This window comes from Polyodon spathula, chromosome 24, assembly GCF_017654505.1.
Source record: "Polyodon spathula isolate WHYD16114869_AA chromosome 24, ASM1765450v1, whole genome shotgun sequence".
In the NCBI taxonomy this organism is placed as follows: domain Eukaryota; kingdom Metazoa; phylum Chordata; class Actinopteri; order Acipenseriformes; family Polyodontidae; genus Polyodon; species Polyodon spathula.
In genome coordinates, this window is record NC_054557.1 from 18,564,167 (window position 1) to 18,588,575 (window position 24,409).

Here is a 24,409-nt window from a genome sequence, read left to right on the forward strand (position 1 = left end):
AGCATTGTAAAGCACAGAGAGGTCTGGAAAAGCTTAGGGAAACACTGTAAAGCACAGAGAGGTCTGGTAAAGCATAGGGAAGCATTGTAAAGCACAGAGAGGTCTGGTAAAGCATAGGGAAGCATTGTAAAGCACAGAGAGGTCTGGAAAAGCATAGGGAAGCATTGTAAAGCACAGAGAGGTCTGGAAAAGCTTAGATAAACACTGTAAAGCACAGAGAGGTCTGGTAAAGCATAGGGAAGCATTGTAAAGCACAGAGAGGTCCGGTAAAGTATAGATAAGCTTACCTCTGTGTGTTTACAATTCCTGCCTATGCTTTACCATGCTGTCACTGTGCTGTATCACACTTGGCTATGCTTTACCATGCTGTCACTGTGCTGTATCACACTTGGCTATGCTTTACCATGCTGTCACTGTGCTGTATCACACTTGGCTATGCTTTACCGTGCTGTCACTGTGCTGTATCACACTTGGCTATGCTTTACCATGCTGTCACTGTGCTGTATCACACTTGGCTATGCTTTACCATGCTGTCACTGTGCTGTATCACACTTGGCTATGCTTTACCATGCTGTCACTGTGCTGTATCACACTTGGCTATGCTTTACCGTGCTGTCACTGTGCTGTATCACACTTGGCTATGCTTTACCATGCTGTCACTGTGCTGTATCACACTTGGCTATGCTTTACCATGCTGTCACTGTGCTGTATCACACTTGGCTATGCTTTACCATGCTGTCACTGTGCTGTATCACACTTGGCTATGTTTACCATGCTGTCACTGTGCTGTATCACACTTGGCTATGCTTTACCATGCTGTCACTGTGCTGTATCACACTTGGCTATGCTTTACCATGCTGTCACTGTGCTGTATCACACTTGGCTATGCTTTTTTTTGCTATGGGAAACTTTTATAAGGGTAATAAATGTGTTTTTAAAAACAAGCAGCAAATTATTATTTGGAACGAAGTGGATTCTGACAGGACAGTTTCCCTGCAGGTTGAGTTTTTGTGGCTGCAGTAGACCTGTGCATGGCAGGCAGCTTGGATTGCCTTTTCTGTGTGATACCCGACACCTTTCTCTGCATTGATTGAGTTTTTTAAAATTTGCAGGTCTGTCTGTTTTTTTTTTTTTTTTTTTTTTTTTGTTTTTTTTTTTGGTTTTCTGTTGCTCTGGAGCTCTGGGGGCTTTCCACAAAGTATTTAAGTTAACAGAATGCTCAGCGCAAAAGAGCACTCTTCATAAAGCCCCTTAAATTCCAATCACAGCTGAGATCTATTAAAGGAAATGCTTATTTAGCCAGATTGAGATTAAAGAGTTTGAGATGTCATTTGCTTGTTTTGTTTTTTTTGCTCAGTTGTGCTGTAGTTGTTATTGTGTTTGCAGTTATTTTGTGATACTTGTTGCAAGTGTTCAAACACACTGTGCTTTAATACACTTTGCAATGATTTTACTGTGGGCAACTTTAATCAGGGTTAGTTTGCAGCGTTTCATTTTTAATACACTTTACCAGACCTCTCTGTGTTTTACAGTGCTTCCCTATGCTTAACCAGACCTCTTTGTGCTTTGCAATGCTTCCCTATACTTAACCAGACCTCTCTGTGCTTTACCAGACCTCTCTGTGCTTTACAATGCTTCCCTGTGCTTTACCAGACATCTCTATGCTTTACAATGCTCCCCTATGCTTTACCAGACCTATTTGTGCGTTACAATGCTTCCCTATACTTTACCACATCTCTCTGTGCTTTACAATGCTTCCCTATGCTTTACCACACCTCTCTGTGCTTTACAATGCTTCTCTATGCTTTGCCAGACTTCTCTGTGCTTTACAATGCTTCTCTATGCTTTACCAGACCTCTCTGTGCTCTACAATGCTTCCCTATGCTTTACCAGACCTCTCTGTGCTTTACAATGCTTCCCTATGCTTTACCAGATCTCTCTGTGCTTTACAATGCTTGCCTATGCTTTACCAGACCTCTCTGTGCTTTACAATGCTTCCCTGTGCTTTACCAAACCTCTCTGTGCTTTACAATGCTTGCCTATGCTTGACCCTGTTGTCACTGTGCTGTATCACACTGTGCTGTATCACACTGTGCTGTGTGTTTCTGTGGGACACTCAGGGCAGCTGCCAGTGATTCACCAGCTAACCATGGTGGGTAATTCAGGGGCTTCCTGACAGCTGGGCTGCAGCAAACAAGACCCGCATGTGACTGAGAGATTGGTGCCAGGGCAGGTGTGTGTCTGTGTGTGTGTGTGTGTGTGTGCGCGCGCATGTGTGTGTGTGTGTGGATGTGTGTGTCTGTGTGTGTCTGTGCGTGTGTGTGCATGTGTGTGTGTGCGTGTGTGTGTGTGTGTGTGTCTGTATGTGTGTGTATGTATGTGTGTGCGTGTGTGAGTGAGTTATTGTGTTGGTGTTCATGCAAATTGAGAGCTGTTCATGCATTGTGAGATGATGACAAAGTTTATAAAAGTTTCCCCCAGTAAAAGCATAGCCAAGTGTGATAAAGCACAGTGACAGCATTGTAAAGCACAGAGAGGTCTGGTAAAGCATAGGGAAGCATTGTAAAGCACAGAGAGGTGTAAAGCACAGAGAGGTCTGGTAAAGCATAGGGAAGCATTGTAAAGCACAGAGAGGTCTGGTAAAGTATAGGAAAGCATTGTAAAGCACAGAGAAGTCTGGTAAAGCATAGGGAGGCATTGTAAAGAACAGAGAGGTCTAGTAAAGCATAGGGAAGCATTGTAAAGCACAGAGAGGTATGGTGAGGCATAGGGAAGCATTGTAAAGCACAGAGAGGTCTGGTAAAGCATAAGGAAGCATTGTAAAACACAGAGAGGTCTGGTAAAGCTTAAGGAAGCATTGTAAAGCACAGAGAGGTCTGGTAAAGCATAGGGAAGCATTGTAAAGCACAGAGAGGTCTGGTAAAGCATAGGAAAGCATTGTAAAGCACTGAAGGGTTTGGTAAATTATAGGGATGCATTGTAAAGCACGGAGGGGCGTGGTTAGAGTTGGTACAGTTATTAGAGACACTAAAAGATTTTTGAAATTCGGCCCAATGTTGACTAGTATTGTGCTGTCAAAGATACAGGGGGAAGCAGCGACCTCTGCCGTTCAGCAGACGAATTACAGCACAGTATTAACTCAATACAGTTGATAAAGGGTTTTGTAAAAAGGGCTTTTGGAAAACATATCAGCCTCGGTGAGATTTTTTTTGTCATGTTCCGTGTGTGGTTTGAAAAATGATGAAAAGAGATTTGAAGATGACTTTGTCACCATAAAACCAACCCTAAAGCTGAATTCTATTCTTGCGACACTGCGTTATCTCCGAAAGGATTCGGTGTCTGAAAAGCCATTCCATTCGTGACCACAAGGGGGCAGCAGTCATTATCACTTCACGCTGCCAATATCCATTTACAGTAATAGTTCCCCGCCATGCCTTTCCCATGCGTATGCTGTGCAATGGGCACGGTTTACCCTAGTCTGCCAAGTTTATTCATTTCCTTTAATGAACTCGCTGTGCTTTACAACACTTCCCTATGCTTTACTGGACCTCTCTGTGCTTTACAACACTTCCCTATGCTTTACCAGACCTCTCTGTGCTTTACAACACTTCCCTATGATTTGCCAGACCACTCTGTGCTTTACAATGCTTGCCTATGGTTTACCAGACCTCTCCCTGCTTTACAATGCTTTCCTATGCTTTGCCATGCTGTCACTGTGCTTGATTAAGCTGTGCTCTTACCATGGTGAATGTTTCAGAGGGATCCCATGATCTCTCAGGCTGGGTCTTTCCTGTCTCAGAGTCAGTAAAGTGACATGTTTAAAACTCAGGGACATTCCTGTTAGACCAGTTCTGCAGAGAATTAACAGCGAAATATAAGAGAGCTAAAAATAATACTGGAAAATAAGATGTGATCAATTCAGTGCAGAGAGTTAACATTAGCATGAGGTACAGACACACACACACACACACGCACACACACACACACCAAGCTGATTGCTATAGATGGAGCAGGTTATCCATTTTCTAATTACTTCTCTCTCGCTCTCTCTCTCCCCTCCTGTTGTCACAATGACCTCACCAAACAAACCTGTTTGCTGAAGATCAATGAACCAGGAAGAGAACTATCAGTGAGCGAGAGGGAGGGAGAGAGACAGAGAGAGAGAGAGAGAGAGAGAGAGAGACCTCCGCTCAAATACAGGGTAGGTTCAAGTTTATTTGCAGGATCACTCGCACACAAACACACACAGACACACACACACACTCTGAAGCACGCTTTCTCACTCGCTCACACACACACACACACACACACGACTGTGCGAAAGAGTGAGCCTCGCTATACACACACACACACACACACACACACACACACACACTCTGAAGCACGCTTTCTCACTCGCTCACACACACACGCACACACTCTGAAGCACGCTTTCTCACTTGCTCACACAGACACACACACACACACACACACACACACACACACTCTGAAGCACGCTTTCTCACTCGCTCACACACACACGCACACACTCGATGAGACGACTCACTCACTCGCTCACACACACACACACACCACACACACACACACACACACACACACACTCTAAGCATGCTTTCTCACTCGCTCACACACACACGCACACACTCACCTCTCTGAAGCACGCTTTCTCACTCGCTCACACACACACGCACACACTCTGAAGCATGCTTTCTCACTCGCTCACACACACACGCACACACTCTGAAGCAGGCTTTCTCACTCGCTCACACACACACGCACACACTTTGAAGCACGCTTTCTCACTCGTTCACACACACACACACATGCGCACACTCTGAAGCACGCTTTCTCACTTGCTCACACACACACACACACACTTTGAAGCACCCAATTTCAAACTCGCACACAGACAGCACATTAGCGACACAGAAACTCACTGATCAGACTCAGACAGAGCACTTCAGAACACTCACAAACTTCTTCAAACTCAGAGATGCAATCGACACACAGACAGGCTTTCACACAGCATGCAGAACCAACACTAACACAGGAACGAGCAACACACACTGAGACACCCGCACGCTGAGACACACACACACACACAAGACCACGCACACTGAGACCACACACCCGCACGCTGAGACACACACACACACACTGAGACACACACACACTGACACACACACACACACACACACTGAGACACACACACACACACTGAGACACCCGCACACTGAGACACACACACACACACTGAGACACCCGCACACTGAGACACCCACACACACACACACTGAGACACACACACACACACTGAGACACCCGCACGCTGAGACACACACACACACACTGAGACACCCAGCACGGGAGACACACCACACAAACCACACTGTGTCTCTGTGGGTGTGACTCTGGGGTGACACACACCCCACCCTGAGACTTGACTTGGGTGCACACACTGAGGACCCACACACACACTGCCACACACACTGAGACACACACACACACACTGAGACACCTGCACACTGAGACACACACACACACACTGAGACACCCGCACACTGAGACACACACACACACACACACACACACTGAGACACACACACACACACACACACACACACACAGAGACACCCACACCAAACACACCTGAGGGCGTGCACACACAACTGGTCTGACACACCGCACACTGAGACACCCCAGACACTGACACACTGAGACACACACACACACACTGAGACACCACGCACGCTGAGACACCCACACCCACACCCACACACACTGAGACACCACACGCTGAGACACACACACACACACACTGAGACACCCGCACGCTGAGACACACACACACACACTGAGACACCTGCACACTGAGACACACACACACACACTGAGACACCCGCACGCTGAGACACACACACACACTGAGACACCTGCACGCTGAGACACACACACACACACTGAGACACCTGCACGCTGAGACACACACACACACACTGAGACACCTGCACACTGAGACACACACACACACACTGAGACACCCGCACACTGAGACACACACACACACACTGAGACACCCACACACTGACACACACACACTGAGACACCTGCACGCTGAGACACACACACACACTGAGACACCTGCACACTGAGACACACACACACACATACTGAGACACACACACACACACACTGAGACACCCGCACGCTGACACACACACAAACACACTGAGACACCTGCACGCTGAGACACACACACACACACACTGAGACACCCGCACGCTGAGACACACACAAACACACTGAGACACAAACACATCTCAGAGCTTTGCTGCTACTCTCAAAATAGATTTGCCGCTCGTTGCAGCTCAGCGATGGCATCGGGAGCAGGGGCAGTGGCCCAGCGGAGAGGGTCCGGGGCCCCTGGGGTGGTCGTGGCCCCCGTGGATCGCAGGACAGTGGAGAGGACCTGCAGATACCTGGAGAAGCTGAACAAGCTGTGCCAGAACCCGAAGCTGGGCCTCCGGAACAGCCCGCCTTACCTCCTGGAGCTGGTCCCAGACTCCCTCCAGCACCTGCAGCTCGTGGTGGAGGTGTCGGAGCTGCGCAAGGAGCCCCCCTGGCAGCAGGAGTACTTCTGCGTGTACCTGAGGAATCTGCAGAGCAAAGCGCAGCAAGCCATCCGCATCTTCAAGGAGGGCAAGGATAGGATGTACGAGGAAGGGTCGCCCTCAAGGTCAGTGAAGGACAGGGAATTTATCTGAGAGGAAACGCGGCGAGAGGCCCTTTTATACAGTTTGATTTCATACCCCTCAAAGGTCCAGGAGCAAGGGGCTGCTCTAATAAAATCGCACGGCGCTGTATTGGCAGGGCCGCTCGGACTGTCTGCATGCCACGCTTGCATCGTTGCCTACATCTGAGGAATCGCTTATCTGATCGGCGTGGAACCTGGTGTCGACATTGTTTAGAGTAGCTGCTTGCTGTGTGTGTGTGTGTGTGTGTGTGTGTGTGTTTTTGCTGTATTTGGTTTTCAGGGGAATGGTTACACATTGTGCGTGTTTTTGTTTGTTTGTTGGTTTGTTTTGACTAGCTGCCTTCTTTGAAATGTAGCCCCGAGTCTAGAATGCTCTGAAATACAAACAGCATGTAAAGCAAACAGAAAGACACAGTTGGGCCGGTCTCCATAGCAACAGCGCACGTCCTTGTACGGTAACGTTTTAAAATAACAGCTGCACTTTCGCGCAAATCTGCAACGTTGGCTACAAAGCAAGAATGGACGCGCAGGTAATTAAAATCTACGGGAACGAACAGGGGGCTGAATTCACAACGAGCGGCTTCAGAGTCCTGTGCAGTGTTTCACGTTGTGCTTTCTTCCTGTCAATCTGTTAACGCAACATTATTCCAGGGGGGGTTATGAAGCTGAAACGAGTTTGTTCCAGCTGCACACATTCAAACATCAAGCTGGCGCAGTGGAACATGTGTTTTAAATGGACTGATTGTGTCTTAATAACAAGCCACTGTTCAGAGCTCCTGGACTTCCCCCCATAGTGAAGCTGAATTCCCTTGTGAAAATGAATCCGATGGCTTACTGTAGCAGGGTGTCAATGATAATGAGTATGTATAGGTGACAGTTTCCAGTCAGTGTCTCTGACGTGCTCTGTGTGTGTGTGGTGCTTCTGTAGTGAATGCAGGTGCATTTACACATCACTGCATTGTTAGTATGCAGAGTTACAATGAACTTTGTAAGCTGAGCTCAACAGCTCTGTGTGTGTGTGTGTGTGTGTGTGTGTGTGTGTGTGTGTGTGTGTGTGTGTGTGTATGTTCAGTGTGTTTCAGTGTGCGTGTGTGTCACTCTCTCTCACTCTCTCTGTCTCAGTGTGTGTGTGTAGTGTCTGTGCTCTGAGGCTGCACACTGTGTGGTGTCTGTGCTCTGTGCTCTGTGCTCTGAGGCTGCACACTGTGTGGGTGTGTGTGGTGTCTGTGTTCTGTGCTCTGTGCTCTGAGGCTGCACACTGTGTGGTGTCTGTGCTCTGTGCTCTGTGCTCTGAGGCTGCACACTGTGTGGTGTCTGTGCTCTGTGCTCTGTGCTCTGAGGCTGCACACTGTGTGGTGTCTGTGCTCTGTGCTCTGTGCTCTGAGGCTGCACACTGTGTGGGTGTGTGTAGTGTCTGTGCTCTGTGCTCTGAGGCTGCACACTGTGTGGGTGTGTGTGGTGTCTGTGTTCTGTGCTCTGAGGCTGCACACTGTGTGGGTGTGTGTAGTGTCTGTGCTCTGTGCTCTGAGGCTGCACACTGTGTGGGTGGCTCTTTATTGTCCGGTACACAGATGGCTGATAGTTATGCACAGCTCAGCCCCTCTGCTCCTCTCAACCACACCTCTGATTATGGTTACTGCTGTTATCAGAACTCTCTGTACGAGTTTGTGCTTCTGTAGAGAGAACCGTTGATCTGGCTGCTGTGCAGCTCTCGCAGGGCCTTGTTCAGCACAAGCTAACGCCAGTATCACAGTCTGGGGGTGAGGAGGCTGTCTCTCAGTCTGGGGGTGAGGAGGCTGTCTCTCAGTCTGGGGGTGAGGAGGCTGTCTCTCAGTCTGGGGGTGAGGAGGCTGTCTCAGTCTGGGGGTGAGGAGGCTGTCTCTCAGTCTGGGGGTGAGGAGGCTGTCTCAGTCTGGGGGTGAGGAGGCTGTCTCAGTCTGGGGGTGAGGAGGCTGTCTCTCAGTCTGGGGGTGAGGAGGCTGTCTCAGTCTGGGGGTGAGGAGGCTGTCTCAGTCTGGGGGTGAGGAGGCTGTCTCTCAGTCTGGGGGTGAGGAGGCTGTCTCAGTCTGGGGGTGAGGAGGCTGTCCCTCAGTCTGGGGGTGAGGAGGCTGTCTCTCAGTCTGGGGGTGAGGAGGCTGTCTCTCAGTCTGGGGGTGAGGAGGCTGTCTCAGTCTGGGGGTGAGGAGGCTGTCTCTCAGTCTGGGGGTGAGGAGGCTGTATATTCTGTGTGTGAGTGTGTGTGTGTGTATGTGTGTCTGTGTCAGTGTGTCGCAATGTGTGTGTGTGTGTGTGTGTGTGTGTGTGTGTGTGTGTGTGTGTGTGTGTGCAGTGTGTGTGTGTGTGTGTGTGTGTGTGTGTGTGTGTGGTGTGTGTGTGTGTGTGTGTGTGTCAGTGTGTGTGTGTGTGTGTGTGTGTCAGTGTGTGTGTGTGTGTGTGTGTGTCAGTGTGTGTGTGTGTGTGCGTGTGTGTGCGTGTGTGTGTGTGTGTGTGTGTGGGGCTGTGTGTGTGCGTGTGTGTGTGTGTGTGTGGCTGTGTGTGTGCGTGTGTCTGTGTCAGTGTGCGTGTGTGTCAGTCTGTCACACTTGTATTTTAAAGCTGCTCCAGAGCACTGCCTGTGTCTTGCATTGCCATTGCAATGTAATTCGGAATTGCAGGGTTGCTGCTGGGATGGACCCTGGCTGTGGACTCAGTTTCACTGCAGCGCCGGCACTGGTGAGGCAAACAGCTTTTTGTTTTTCGTCCTCAAGTTGTTTTTTTGGTTTCTTGTTCCATTTCGAGAGGGTACGGATTCGAACAGGAAATATAGTGACTGACCACCGACTGTAACCACAGCAACCTAAAAAAACCCACCCTCTGAGCCCTCGCTATACATAACAAACAGCTGCCTTCACCATACTGTGATAAGAGTCTTCTAGTACCTGCTTCACTTACAAAATTGCCCCAAAATAACAGCACAGCACAGTCTGATAAAGCACAATGAAAGCATGATATAGATATTATAAAGCACAGAGAGGTGTGGTAAAGCATAGGGAAGCATTGTAAAGCACAAAGAGGTCTGGTAAAGCACAGGGAAGCATTGTAAAGCACAGAGAGGTCTGGTAAAACAGACTTCCCTATGCTTTACCAGACCTCTTTGTGCTTTACAATGCTTCCCTATGCTTTACCAGACCTCTTTGTGCTTTACAATGCTTCCCTATGCTTTACCAGACCTCTCTGTGCTTTACAATGCTTCCCTATGCTTTACCACACCTCTCTGTGCTTTACAATGCTTCCCTATGCTTTACCACACCTCTCTGTGCTTTACAATGCTTCCCTATGCTTTACCAGACCTCTCTGTGCTTTACAATGCTTCCCTATGCTTTACCAGACCTCTCTGTGCTTTACAATGCTTCCCTATGCTTTACCAGACCTCTCTGTGCTTTACAATGCTTCCCTATGCTTTACCAGACCTCTCTGTGCTTTACAATGCTTCCCTATGCTTTACCAGACCCTCTCTGTGCTTTACAATGCTTCCCTATGCTTTACCAGACCTCTATGTGGTTAATAACAAGGCCCAAGACAATACAATTCAAAACAAGGCAGCTAAACTTGAATGACCAGCAGAACCACTCTGAGCTTTTGTGTTTTTGTTTAAATAGTCGTTTTCTTTTTTTTTATTTTATTTAGTCAAGCAGACCAGCGTTTGGGCTCTAGTGCCTTCATCAGAGTTATTGAGATCCTTGTTGAACGATTTTTAAAGAAATTGACAACAAGTTGTCATTTTCTTGCTTAAAGTGTGACAAACACCCCCACCCCCCCCCACCCCCCACTGCTGCAGTGGAAAGTTCTTTCACCACAAACCTTGCCGGACTGTAGGACAGGAAACTAAGTACTTGTGTGTTTCCTTTGCGCTGTCATCCAGAGAGATTGTGTGTTTGTATGAGAGCGTATGTATGCATTGTAAAGCACAGAGAGGTCTGGTAAAGCATAGGGAAGCATTGTAAAGCACAGAGAGGTCTGGTAAAGCATAGGGAAGCATTGTAAAGCACAGAGAGGTCTGGTAAAGCATAGGGAAGCATTGTAAAGCACAGAGAGGTTTGGTAAAGCATAGGGAAGCATTGTAAAGCACAGAGAGGTCTGGTAAAGCATATTTAAAAAAACACAGTTTGTCACCAGGGTCCATTTGAACCATGGTACGTCTCAAAAATTTGGGCCCCACCCACCCAGTACATGTTCATATGGTACGGACTCTTTCTGTCTGTCTGTCTGTCTCTGCAGGAGGAACCTCACGAAGCTCTCTCTGATCTTCAGCCACATGCTGGCTGAGGCCCGGGCTCTGTATCCCGATGGCCAGCCCCACAGCGGCCCCTACAGGCTGACCAAGAGTGAGGCGGCCAACTTCTGGAAGAGATCCTTCGGGGACAGGTAGGGGGCGACACAAATAAAATGAAATGAAACACCTTTAAAAGCGCGTACCTCTTATCCTCTCTGCTCTCCTCAGGTGTCTGGTTCACTGGTCCTGTTTCCAGGAGCAGCTCTGTCGAGTTCATTTTTTCCAGCATGGTTTGGAGTCTGTGGCTCTCAAATCCACCATCGACCTGACCTGCAACGATCACATCTCTGTCTTTGAGTTCGACATCTTCACACGGCTCTTCCAGGTAACACGCCACGTACAGTAGCAGACACACACGTACGATTTCTCTTTCTCTGTGACTCTTGGTCTCAGTAACAATTCTCCCTTGTTCTCCCCCTCTCCCTTTGTCTCTCCCCTCCCCTCCTCTCCTCTCCCCCAGCCGTGGCCAACCCTGCTGAAGAACTGGAATCATCTGGCTGTGACTCACCCAGGGTACATGGCCTTCCTGACCTACGACGAGGTGAAGATCCGCCTGCAAAACTACAGCAGCAAGCCAGGCAGGTATGAGAGAGAGCGAAAGAGATACACGGAGACAGATGCAGAGAGATACACTTAGAGAGATACAGAGAGATACACACTGCAGAGCTGCAGCAGCAAGCCAGGCAGGTATGAGAGAGAGCGAGAGCGAGAGAGAGAGATGAGAGATAGAGAGAGAGGGAGACAGATACAGAGAGATACACACTGCAGAGCTGCAGCAGCAAGCCAGGCAGGTATGAGAGAGAGAGAAAGAGATACATGGAGACAGATGCAGAGAGATACACTTAGAGAGATACAGAGAGATACACACTGCAGAGCTGCAGCAGCAAGCCAGGCAGGTATGAGAGAGAGATAGAGAGACAACTCTTCTCTCGCTCTCCGCTCTCTCTCTTATAGCTCTATCTATGAGATGATGATATGTCTTCTATATGTGAGTATCTGGCGTGCGACTAGCTCGACATCGTCGTTCGGATCGTCCATACGTCTATACTGAGAAGATCTCGTCGCAAGCCTCTCTATATGACGTCGATGATCTCTCTCTAGACCGAGAGGATCTATGTCTAGACGATCTAGAGGGTGTGACGTGCAGCAGGTCGTCCATAATCTCTCTATTCTATGTTCTCTACAGAGAGTACACCACTAGACGTAGTCGTTCGCAGCAAGCCCATAGCCAGGTCCTGACTATATGTCTCTCTATGTGAGGAGTTCTCACACTGCAGAGAGCGGTACGTCGCATCACCAGGGCAGGTATCGCTAGAGCTCTAGAGATACAGTGCGGATACGTCACTGCAGAGTGCAGCAGCAACGCAGTCTCAGGTCTATGCGCTCCTAGATATCTATGCTGTCTATCGTTCTTGTGAACGTATCGACGTACGTCGTCGTCCTGTCCATATTGCAGAGCTGAAGCAGCAAGCCAGGCAGGTATGAGAGAAAGATAGAGATACAGAGAGATACACACTGCAGAGCTGCAGCAGCAAGCCAGGCAGGTATGAGAGAGAGATAGAGATACAGAGAGATACACACTGCAGAGCTGCAGCAGCAAGCCAGGCAGGTATGAGAGAGAGATAGAGATACAGAGAGATACACACTGCAGAGCTGCAGCAGCAAGCCAGGCAGGTATGAGAGAGAGATAGAGATACAGAGAGATACACACTGCGGGGCTGCAGCAGCAAGCCAGGCAGGTATGAGAGAAAGATAGAGATACAGAGAGATACACACTGCAGAGCTGCAGCAACAAGCCAGGCAGGTATGAGAGAGAGATAGAGATACAGAGAGATACACACTGCAGAGCTGAAGCAGCAAGCCAGGCAGGTATGAGAGAGAGCGAGAGCGAGAGAGAGATAGAGATAGAGAGAGATACACACTGCAGAGCTGCAGGCAGGTATGAGAGAGAGCGGAGCTATGAGAGAGAGATAGAGATACAGAGAGATACACACTGCAGAGCTGCAGCAGCAAGCCAGGCAGGTATGAGAGAGAGATAGAGATACAGAGAGATACACACTGCAGAGCTGCAGCAGCGAGCCAGGCAGGTATGAGAGAGAGATAGAGATACAGAGAGATACACACTGCAGAGCTGCAGCAGCGAGCCAGGCAGGTGTGAGAGAGAGATAGAGATACAGAGAGATACACACTGCAGAGCTGCAGCAGCAAGCCAGGCAGGTGTGAGAGAGAGTGAGTGGAGATACACACTTGCACTGCAGCAGCGAGCCGGCGGTTGTGGTGTGTGTGAGAACGAGAGTTAGAGATGATTCCCCACCAATGTGGCGCCCCCAAGAGCACTCAGTCGGGGGATCCGTCTTCCCTCAAGAGTCTTCAGGCAGTCTCAGCTCCCTGTCTCCTCAGCTATGTCTTCAGGCTGAGCTGCACCCGGCTGGGGCAGTGGGCGATCGGCTACGTCACTCGGGACGGCAACATCCTGCAAACCATCCCCCAGAACAGGCCTCTCTTCCAGGCTCTGATGGAGGGCTACCGCGAGGGCTTGTGAGTATCCCATAACCCAGACTCCCCCCGCACCCCAAACCCAGACCCAGTCCTGGACCCAAACCCCAAGCCCAGACCCAGACACCAGAACCCAAACCCCCAGACCCCAACCCCCTGAAACCCTGTCCCCCTCACTGAAGAGCAGTGTGTGTCCTCAGTCCTGGTGAGCTGGTTTGCTTAACTGAAGTTTGTCCTTCACAGCTACCTGTACCCAGACGGGCGGAACATTAACCCCGACCTGTCCTGTTTAAATGAACCCGCCAATCAGGATCACATCAGAGTGTCGCAGGTAAGGACTGTCTTCTTTTGCAGTGTGGTGCCTTCAAAGCAGAGCCTAACTCTAACCCTCTACCTCTCCCCTCTACCTCCCCCTCTCTCTCTCTCCCTCTCCCCCTCCCCTCTCCCCTCTCTCCCCTCTCCTCCCCTCTCCACTCTCCCCTCTGGTCTATCCCCTCTCCGCTCCCTCTCCCTCTCTCCTCTGCCCTCTCTCTCTCCTCTCCCCTCTCCCCTCTCCCCTCTCCCTCTCCCTCTCCCCTCTCCCCTCTCCCCTCCCTCTCTCAGGAGCAGTATGCATTGTACTGTGAGATGGGCTCCTCATTCCAGCTGTGTAAGATCTGTGCCGAGCATGACAAGGACATTCGGATCGAGCCCTGCGGGCACCTGCTGTGCAACCACTGCCTCCACGCCTGGCTGGTGAGCAGAACCACGAGCCGTCAGAACCACCAGACCCGATCCGCTCCACACACTCACACCCACCAGACCCGACCCGCTCCACACACTCACACCCACCAGACCCGACCCGCTCCACACACTCACACCCACCAGACCCGACCCGCTCCACACACTCACACCCACCAGACCCGACCCGCTCCACACACTCACACCCACCAGACCCGACCCGCTCCACACACTCACACCCACCAGACCCGACCCGCTCCACACACTCACACCCACCAGACCCGACCCGCTCCACACACTCACACCCACCAGACCCGACCCGCTCCACACACTCACACCCACCAGACCCGACCCGCTCCACACACTCACACCCACCAGACCCGACCCTCTCCACACACTCACACCCACCAGACCCGACCCGCTCCACACACTCACACCCACCAGACCCGACCCGCTCCACACACTCACACCCACCAGACCCGACCCGCTCCACACACTCACACCCACCAGACCCGACCCGCTCCACACACTCACACCCACCAGACCCGACCCGCTCCACACACTCACACCCACCAGACCCAACCCGCTCCACACACTCACACCCACCAGACCTGACCCTCTCCACACACTCACACCCACCAGACCCGACCCGCTCCACACACTCACACCCACCAGACCCGACCCGCTCCACACACTCACACCCACCAGACCTGACCCTCTCCACACACTCACAACCAACAGAACAGACACAGAATACACACTGCGTACCAATCCATTCACCTCTCCTATCTCTGCTCCCCTCACCTCTCCTCTCGCCTCTCTCCTCATCTCTCCTCTCACCTCTCTCCTCTCAACTCTCTCCTCACCTCTCCTCTCCTCTCTCCTCTCTCCTCTCCTCTTCTCTTGCCTCTCTCCTCACTTTTCTATCTCTGCCCTCCCCTCACCTCTCCTCTCGGCTCTCGCCTCTCTCTCCTCTTCTCTCGCCTCTCCCCTCTCTCCTCTCCTCTCCTCTCCTCTCCTCTCCTCTCCTCTCCTCTCCTCTCGCCTCTCTCCTCACCTCTCCTCTCGCCTCTCTCCTCTCCTCTCCTCTCGCCTTTCTCCTATCTTATCTCCTCTCTCAGGAGTCAGACAGCCAGACCTGCCCTTTCTGTCGCTGTGAGATCAAAGGCATGGAGCCCATTGTGGTCGACCCCTTCAACCCACCCCAGGAAGGTCAAGTTCAGGGGATGAAAGTCAACGAGGGGTCGGAGGAGCTGGAGGAGGAAGAGGAGGATTTGGAAGATGTGGAGCAGGTGATGAAGATAGTGGCTTCCACGAAGGTAAGAAAAGCATTGTAAAGCACAAAGAGGGCTGGTAAAGCATAGGGAAGCATTGTAAAGCACAGAGAGGTCTGGTAAAACATAGGGAAGCATTGTAAAGCACAGAGAGGTCTGGTAAAGCATAGGGAAGCATTGTAAAGCACAGAGAGGTCTGGTAAAGCATAGGGAAGCATTGTAAAGCACAGAGAGGTCTGGTAAAGCATAGGGAAGCATTGTAAAGCGCAGAGAGGTCTGGTAAAGCGTAGGGAAGCATTGTAAAGCACAGAGAGGTCTGGTAAAGCATAGGGAAGCATTGTAAAGCACAGAGAGGTCTGGTAAAGCATAGGGAAACATTGTAAAGCACAGAGAGGTCTGGTAAAGCATAGGGAAGCATTGTAAACTTTTTTTATGCTAAGTTTATCATCAGTACATTGTAAAAGTAACTGCAATTGTATTTTGCTTATGAATTTTCTCTGTCTATTTGTCTCCGTCCAGCAGTCCCAAGATCTCTCGTCCCCCACCCTGTCCTCTCCCCTGCCCCCCCCTATGTCCATCCCTCCTGTCCCCCCCCGATTAGACCTGCTATCAACCAGAAGCCCTGGCCTTCCCACACCACAGGTACCTTACAGCTCTGTAATCACCACCCAGAACTAGAGAGAGAAGAGAGGGGAGAGGAGAGGGGCAGAGGAGAGAGGAGAGAGAGAGAGAGAGAGGGGAGAGAGAGAGGGGAGAGGGGAGAGGAGAGAGAGAGAGAGGAGAGAGGGGGAGAGAGAGAGAGAGGGGGAGAGATAGAGGGAGGGAGAGGGAGAGAGGGAGAGAGAGAGGAGGAGAGAGAGGGGAGAGGAGAGAGAGGGGAGAGGGGATGGGAGAGAGAGAGAGAGGAGAGATAGGGGATGGGACTCTAGAGGGGAGATGAAAAACCTCTACTCCTGTCGCCCCTACCCTTCTTCCCCATCTACTCTAGAGAGAATCCCCTACCCTATCTATGCTCTAGTTCCTCTCTCGATGGGAGAGGAGAGAGGGGAGAAAGAGGGGAGAGGGGATGGGAGAGAGAGAGGGGAGAGAGAGGGGAGAGGAGTATTTCTCTCTCCCCTCGGGAAACTCCCCTAAAGAGATGAGAAGATCTCGAATAGAGGACCCTTCTGACGGGAAACGAGGGTACCTCTAATGAGAGAGAGAGAGAGGGAGAGAGGCGAGGGGGGGATGTGATTCATTTTAAGCTGATATTATTTAAAGCTGCCCCAGCTGATGTCTTGCTGTGTGTCATTGTCCCCCCCAGGCCTCTTTAAATTCTGGGGCCCCCCCGGGGAGGAACCCCCCCCACCACCCTGCGGTGCCCCCCCGATCACCGGCACTGAGACAACGCACCCTCTGCGCAGCAGACCTGCTCAACAGGACAGCCAGCCTGCCGGTGAGAGAGAGAGAGAGAGATAGAGACACACACACCTAGAGAAGGGGAGGACACGCTGCACTGCACACACACTGACACCTAGAGGAAGACAGGACACACTGCACTGCACACACACTGACACCTAGAGGAAGGGAGGACACACTGCACTGCACACGCACTGACACCTAGAGGAAGGGAGGACACACTGCACTGCACACGCACTGACACCTAGAGGAAGGCAGGACACACTGCACTGCACACACACTGACACCTAGAGGAAGGGAGGACACACTGCACTGCACACGCACTGACACCTAGAGGAAGGGAGGACACACTGCACTGCACACGCACTGACACCTAGAGGAAGGGAGGACACACTGCACTGCACACACACTGACACCTAGAGGAAGGGAGGACACACTGCACTGCACACGCACTGACACCTAGAGGAAGGGAGGACACACTGCACTGCACACACACTGACACCTAGAGGAAGGGAGGACACACTGCACTGCACACACACACTGACACCTAGAGGAAGGGAGGACACACTGCACTGCACACGCACTGACACCTAGAGGAAGGCAGGACACACTGCACTGCACACGCACTGACACCTAGAGGAAGGCAGGACACACTGCACTGCACACACACACTGACACCTAGAGGAAGGGAGGACACACTGCACTGCACACGCACTTAGACCCAATGAATACCAGGGATGTTATTAAGACTCCCATTGCACAGCAGTGTGATCCATTCCTGGTTTCACTGAGTTTAATAATAAGACACACAACTGAGCTTGGTAGCTAGTCACACTGGGGGTAAAACCTGGAGTGGGTGAGATGGCTCTGCAGCAGGAGTCTGATTTCCGTCCCTGTCCTCTGTCTCTGCCTCTCTCTGCAGGTGCCAGTAGAGGTTGACGCTGAGCAGTATGACAATCGTGTGAACGCACTGAAGTCCAGTCTCTCAGTGCAAGAGTGAGTGTGAAGCTACTACTGAACCAAGCAGCTCAGAGAGCCTTTCAACAGAGTCCCGTAGTAAAAGCAGAGCAAAGTGCAATAAAACACAGTGAGAGAATGGTAAAGCATAGGAGAGCATTGTAAAGCACAGAGAGGTCTGGTAAAGCATAGGGAAGCATTGCAAAGCACAGAGAGGTGTGGTAAAGCATAGGGAAGCATTGTAAAGCACAGAGAGGTCTGGTAAAGCATAGGGAAGCATTGCAAAGCACAGAGAGGTGTGGTAAAGCATAGGGAAGCATGGTAAAGCACAGAGAGGTCTGGTAAAGCATAGGGAAGCATTGTAAAGCACAGAGAGGTCTGGTAAAGCATAGGGAAGCATTGTAAAGCACAGAGAGGTCTGGTAAAACACATAGGCAAACACAGGGGTCAGACACTTACGTGAAGCACAGGGGGGGGGGGGGGGGGGGGGGGCTCCGGGGGGGGGGGGGGGGGGGGGGGGGGGGTGGGGGGGGGGGGGTGGGGGGGGGGGGGGGGGGGGGGGGGGGGGGGGGGGGGGGGGGGTGGGGGGGGGGGGGGGGGGGGGGGGGTCACTGGGGGGGTGGGTGGTGGGGTGGGGGGGGGGGGGGGGGGTGGGGGTGGGGGGTGGTGGGGGGAAGTGTGATTATGCAGAGTCACATATAGAGCTGCAGATGGTGTCCTATAAGGACCTGAGTGGTAATTACAATGACAAATCGCAGCTGAGAAATCGACCAATCACCGCTTAGGATTGCTAATTGTCTTGTACCCACCCCCAGGCCTGCCCCGTCACGAATCTGGACATTGGAGGAGAGATCGAGCAGCGAGGAGGAGGAGGAGGGGCAGGAGGCGGGGCTAGGGAAGGGGCAGGGGGGCGGCACTGAAACAAACCCTGTGCTCACCATCCTCTCCTCTCTCAACAGCAGCCACCCCCGCAGGAACCTCGTCTGGTAACTACACTGACACCCAGAGGAGAGGGGGACACACTGCACTGCACAGAGACAGACACACTGAGACACTGAGACACACTGAGACATACTGAGATACTGAGACACATTGAAACACAATGAGATACACTGAGAACTTTGTGTTACTCTATGTGACTTTGTATGACTATGTGGTGTGTTGGTGGTGGTGTGGACTCCTGAGCTAGACACACACACACACACACACACACACACACACATATACACATTTCTGATGAGTTCAATCTTGTTTCCTTGTTGCCCCCCCACCCCCAGGAGTAACGCATTCTGCTCGGAGCAGCGGGGGTCCCACAATGCACTGCAGCCTCCTCTGGTCAGCCACCAGTCATCAGGTCAGTGTGGTGTCAGAAACATTTCCAAATCAACTCTCAGAGATAGCAGAAGAAACATGCTCTGACAGTGCCCCTCCTTCTCCCTTCCTCAAACCATCTCCTTCCCTCAACCCCTCTCTCCCTCCCCCTCCCTCAACCCCTCCCTCTCTCGCACCCCCTCCCTCTTGGGGAGAAAGGAGAAGGAGGGAGTCTGGGGAGGGAGAGAGCGTGGGGGACCGGACCCCCTGGGAAAACCCTTTCTCAGAGGAGAGAGGAGAGGAGAGAGGCGGGGTCTTCCCCACCTATTCCCCTCCTCTCTCCTCTCTCTCTCCCCTCCTCCCTCCCTCCTCTCCTCTCCTCTCTTCTCCCTTCCCCTCTCACTCCCTCTCTCTCCTCTCCCCTCTCACTCTTCTATTCGTTTCTCCCTCCCCTTCCTCATCTCTCCCCTTACAGGGTGCACAGAAGCCCCACCCACCTCCCAGGATGGACCAATGGCGACGTTGCTGCGGGAGGGCTACAGCCAACAGGATGTGGACAAGGCCCTGAGCATCGCCCCCTCCAATCTGGAGCTGGCCAGAGCCATCCTGATATCATTCACCTCGACTGGACACAAGAGGCTCTGAGAGAGGAGAGGAGAGGAGAGGGGAGAGGGGAGGAGAGAGAGAGGAGAGGGGCAGAGAGGAGAGAGGAGAGGGAGAGAGGAGAGAGGAGAGGGAGGAGAGAGAGGAGAGGAGAGGAGAGGAGAGAGGAGAGAGAGAAGAGAGGGGAGAGGAGAGGAGAGAAGAGAAGAGGAGAGAGAGAGAGAGGAGAGAGAGAGAGAGGAGAGGAGAGGAGAGAGAGAGGAGAGGAGAGGAGAGGGACTCTCCCTAGGAGAAGCGGGAGGAGAGGAGGGAGGAGAAGACGAGGAGGGGGAGGAGAGGAGGGGAGGAACCCCGATCACCAACTCTCTCCACACGCATGAGACGCGATTGGTATGTTAACACAGCGAAGACCAGCGCGAGAGCAGACCCGAAGCGCGATGGAGGGGTGGGGGGGGGGGAGGGGAGGGAGGGGAGGGAGGGGAGGGGGAGAGAGAGGAGAGGAGAGGGAGCGGGACGAGCTGGGGGACAGGAGACGGAGGCCGGTGCAAGAGCCCATTGAGCCCTTTCCCATTGTCTTCAATGTAAATTCAGTGACAAGCATCTCAAAAAAGAAAATCTTCAATCTTCTTGACCTGCTGCTGCTGCTCCTCAAACATAGCTTGAGAAGATCATCGAAAGGAACCCTTTCGTTTTTATTTGTGTGTGTGTCCGGTCTGTCTACATATATATATATATATAATAAAAAAACACAAAATACTAATATTTAAAGCTGTCAATTAAAATTAAAATCTATTTTAAATGTATGACTGTTTTTATTTCATTTTTGTTCAATTGGAACCCTGTTGCCCTGTGACTATAACACCAGAAACGTCACCAAGGGTCCCATGCTCAGCACAGCGACACTCATATTTAATGTCTGAACCTGTTTCTGCTCGCATTGTTACTTTTGTCAGTTGATTACCGACTATTCCAGGGAAAGGTGCTTCATCGTGGCTACAAAGCGAAGTGGGAGAGGCGTTGTATTTCTGTATTTAGAAAAAAATAATAATCATGTAGTATCTATTTTACACCACTAGAGGGAACCAGATTGCCGGTTTGTATGTGTGTGTCAATGTGTGTGTGTGTGTGTGTGTGTGTGCTGAGTGCAGTATTTAAAAACAACAGCAGGTGGCAGCATAGGATGCCATGTCTTGTGTTTCTCTCTCTCTCTGTATTTTTGACTCATCCTTTGTTGGCTCAAGGTTGTCCTGATGTGGGTTGATGAATTCTACTGTGATGTACTGAGAGAGAGAGAGAGAGAGAGAGAGAGAGAGATCAGACTGTAGTAGGTTGACTTCTTTCTTTCTTTTCCTCTTGCTCCCTCTCTCTCCCTCCCTCTCTCCCTGGTGCTCTGTCCCCATCCGTCTCTTCCAGTTTACATTCCACACATTCCCAGGAGACTCATGAGACTGATCCTGCCCTGGCAGGTCAGAGCAGACTTCACTGAGAGACTGGAGCAAGAGCTGAGACACACACACACACACACACAGGTGGTTATTTACACAGGAGTTTTGCAGTTGATGACTTTAGTTTTAATTATGAATGTAGAAACAAAACTAACTAAAAGAGGCATGCGCTCTCAAAGCAGGGTAACCGCGCTGCAGACCAGAGAAGCAGTTTAACAGCCGTGGGATTCTCTTAATGGGGGCGCGACCTGTGAGATGTGGGGTCGCTGTAAACAAGCTGCACTTCAGGGAGTGTGCGAGAGGAGGGGAGAGGGTGGGTGTTAGTTTTCACAGGACATCGCTGGAAAGTGACAACAAACGATCAATGAATCGTGTTCAATTTGTGTTAGCTTAGCTTCACAGACTCTGACAGTTCAATGCATTTACTCATTGATTGCCTCTGTGTGTCTCTCTCTCTCGCTCTCTCTCTCTGTGTGTGTGTGTGTGTGTCTCTCTGTCTCTCTCTCTCTCTGTGTGTGTGAGTGACTATAATTCCTTCGACCTTCAAATCAATTGTTCCTGATTCTATTCACGGAATACAAAGTTTCCCATAATAAAAGCAAAACAAAGTACCAAAAAGCACAGAGAGGTCTGGTAAAGCATAGGGAAGCATTGTAAAGCACAGAGAGGTCTGGTAAAGCACAGGGAAGCATTGTAAAGCACAGAGAGGTCTGGTAAAGCATAGAGAAGCATTGTAAAGCACAGAGAGGTCTGGTAAAGCATAGGGAAGCATTGTAAGGCACAGAGAGGTCTGGTAAAGCATAGGGAAGCATTGTAAAGCACAGAGAGGTCTGGTAAAGCATAGGGAAGCATTGTAAAGCACAGAGAGGTTCTGGTAATGCATAGGGAAGCATTGTAAAGCACAGAGAGGTGTGGTAAAGCATAGGGAAGCATTGTAAAGCACAGAGAGGTCTGGTAAAGCATAGGGAAGCATTGTAAAGCACAGAGAGGTCTGGTAATGCATAGGGAAGCATTGTAAAGCACAGAGAGGTCTGGTAAAGCATAGGGAAGCATTGTAAAGCACAGAGAGGTCTGGTAAAGCATAGGGAAGCATTGTAAAGCACAGAGAAGTCTGGTAAAGCATAGGGAAGCATTGTAAAGCGCAGAGAGGTCTGGTAAAGCATAGGGAGGCATTGTAAAGCACAGAGAGGTCTGGTAAAGCATAGGGAAGCATTGTAAAGCACAGAGAGGTCTGGTAAAGCATAGGGAAGCATTGTAAAGCACAGAGAGGTCTGGTAATGCAAATTAATAATCACGGCAGACCAGGGTAAACCCTCACCCTGCTGTATCATACCGAGAGTGTCTGTGGCAGGGGGGGGGGGGGGGGGGGGGGGGGTGGGGGGGGGGGGGGCTGTGTGTGGCCGTAGAGAAGCGACACCCAATGCACCTGGTCACTGTGCAGACACACACAGACTGCTGCATGCCAGTGATCATGTTAATACAGCTAATAAGAGGTGAGAGAATGGATTTTAAAGATGGTCAGCGCACCTTTAAAGGGAGGGGCTGGCGATCCTGTTAATAAAGCTAATAAGAGGTGAGAGAATTGATTTGACATAATAAATATATTTTTCATGTAACATTTTTCTTTTTTTTCCACTTTGCTTTATATGGGGTGAGAAAATACAGCACCCTGTTCATCTGAGGCTCTGATGCATTCACTGGCTAGTCTTCCACATGCCCCCAGACACATCTAAAGACTAGAAGAGAATATTTTTTTTTTATCTGTCCCTATATGAGGTTGCTGTGCATGACAGGGCTAAGGGGAGCTGCATTGAGAATGCAGGGAAACAAACAGATTTGAAAGCCTCACTTAGCGCTCCTCTAATGGACATTATGAGACTTTACAGGCCGCAGTTATAAAGTGCTGTTACATTCTACCCCCCAGTTAAACAGCGTTGCTTTAAATCCACGACTCAGAGAGACAGGCTATGTGAAGCGCAGCTCATAAAGGAGAACGACGCATTACCAGCCCCCCCCCCCCCCCGGCACGGTGACCCCCGTATTGCTGGGTGGATTCCTGTGCAGGAACACGTCAGCTCTAACCACTAGACTAGGCCACACTGCCTCCCTTTCTCCCTCTCCCAGTCTCTCAGCTCTAACCACTAGACTAGGCCACACTGCCTCCCTTTCTCCCTCTCCCAGTCTCTCAGCTCTAACCACTAACTAGCCACACTGCCTCCCTTTCTCCCTCTCCCAGTCTCTCAGCTCTAACCACTAGACTAGGCCACACTGCCTCCCTTTCTCCCTCTCCCAGTCTCTCAGCTCTAACCACTAGACTAGGCCACACTGCCTCCCTTTCTCCCTCTCCCAGTCTCTCAGCTCTAACCACTAGACTAGGCCACACTGCCTCCCTTTCTCCCTCTCCCAGTCTCTCAGCTCTAACCACTAGACTAGGCACACTGCCTCCCTTTTCTCCTCTCCCAGTCTCTTTGCAGCTCTAACCACATAGAACTAGGCCACACTCAGAGTAGTCCCCTTTCTCCCTCTAGGCCACACTGCCTCCCTTTCTCCCTCTCCCAGTCTCTCAGCTTTAACCACTAAACTTGGCCACACTGCCTCCCTTTCTCCCTCTGTCTCTCTCCCAGTCCCTCACCTCTAACCACTTAACTAGGTCATCTATTTGCATTACAATAACTTGGTTACATTTTAAATTCTGTTCTAGCCCTCTTCTCTTTTCTCTCTCCCTCTCCTTTCTTCAAATCTTGCTCTCTTCCTTCTCCCCCTTCTCCGTTCGCCCTTCTCTCCCTCTCTGCGGTGACATCACCCTGATTATTGAGTGTCTGTTCCGGTAGCTTCTCCATTATTACAGAGTTGGAATATCTTCCCAGAACAGGGTCCCTGGTGCACACAGAGCGACGATGACATCACCAGCCTCACAGCTCAGCACTGCTCTGTGCATATCAACAAGGTGGCTGCAGCGCTGTGTCTTTATACTCAGAGCTTGGAAAATAGAGCAGGGCAAGCCAGTCAAGGATTGAAAACACACATCTCTATAGAGAGAACCAGCACTAGGAACATTACTATGCTGCATTACAAGAGCAGGGCCAGCCTAGGATTGAAAAAATCATAATTTAAAAAATGATATGGGCCATATCTTCAA

General features: G+C 50.8%; 1 protein-coding gene across 2 annotated transcripts; it reads left to right on the forward strand.

Annotated features, from left to right (window-relative positions):
- Positions 1–4,147: 4,147 nt before the first annotated feature.
- Positions 4,148–19,933, forward strand: LOC121298777 (E3 ubiquitin-protein ligase CBL-B-like). Of its 2 annotated transcripts, none has more exons than XM_041225986.1 (15): positions 4,148–4,201; positions 6,368–6,736; positions 11,012–11,158; positions 11,235–11,391; positions 11,527–11,648; positions 13,467–13,604; positions 13,806–13,893; positions 14,166–14,297; positions 15,404–15,601; positions 16,076–16,198; positions 16,860–16,991; positions 17,877–17,950; positions 18,727–18,897; positions 19,189–19,265; positions 19,698–19,933. In XM_041225986.1, the coding sequence occupies exons 2-15, from the start codon at positions 6,375–6,377 to the stop codon at positions 19,865–19,867; spliced, it is 2,091 nt and encodes a 696-aa protein (XP_041081920.1). In that variant the 5' UTR covers positions 4,148–4,201; positions 6,368–6,374; the 3' UTR covers positions 19,868–19,933. The 2 variants fall into 2 exon arrangements, with proteins under 2 accessions (XP_041081920.1, XP_041081921.1); XM_041225987.1 differs by having other exon boundaries at positions 16,079–16,198.
- Positions 19,934–24,409: the final 4,476 nt, after the last annotated feature.

Coding starts and splice junctions, on each gene's coding strand:
- LOC121298777 (XM_041225986.1), top strand. CDS start 6,375: ATGGCATCGGGAGCAGGGGCAGTGGCCCAGCGGAGAGGGTCCGGGGCC. Junction 13,894..14,165: donor ATCACATCAGAGTGTCGCAG/GTAAGGACTGTC, acceptor TCCCTCTCTCAG/GAGCAGTATGCATTGTACTG. Junction 17,951..18,726: donor TCCAGTCTCTCAGTGCAAGA/GTGAGTGTGAAG, acceptor ACCCACCCCCAG/GCCTGCCCCGTCACGAATCT.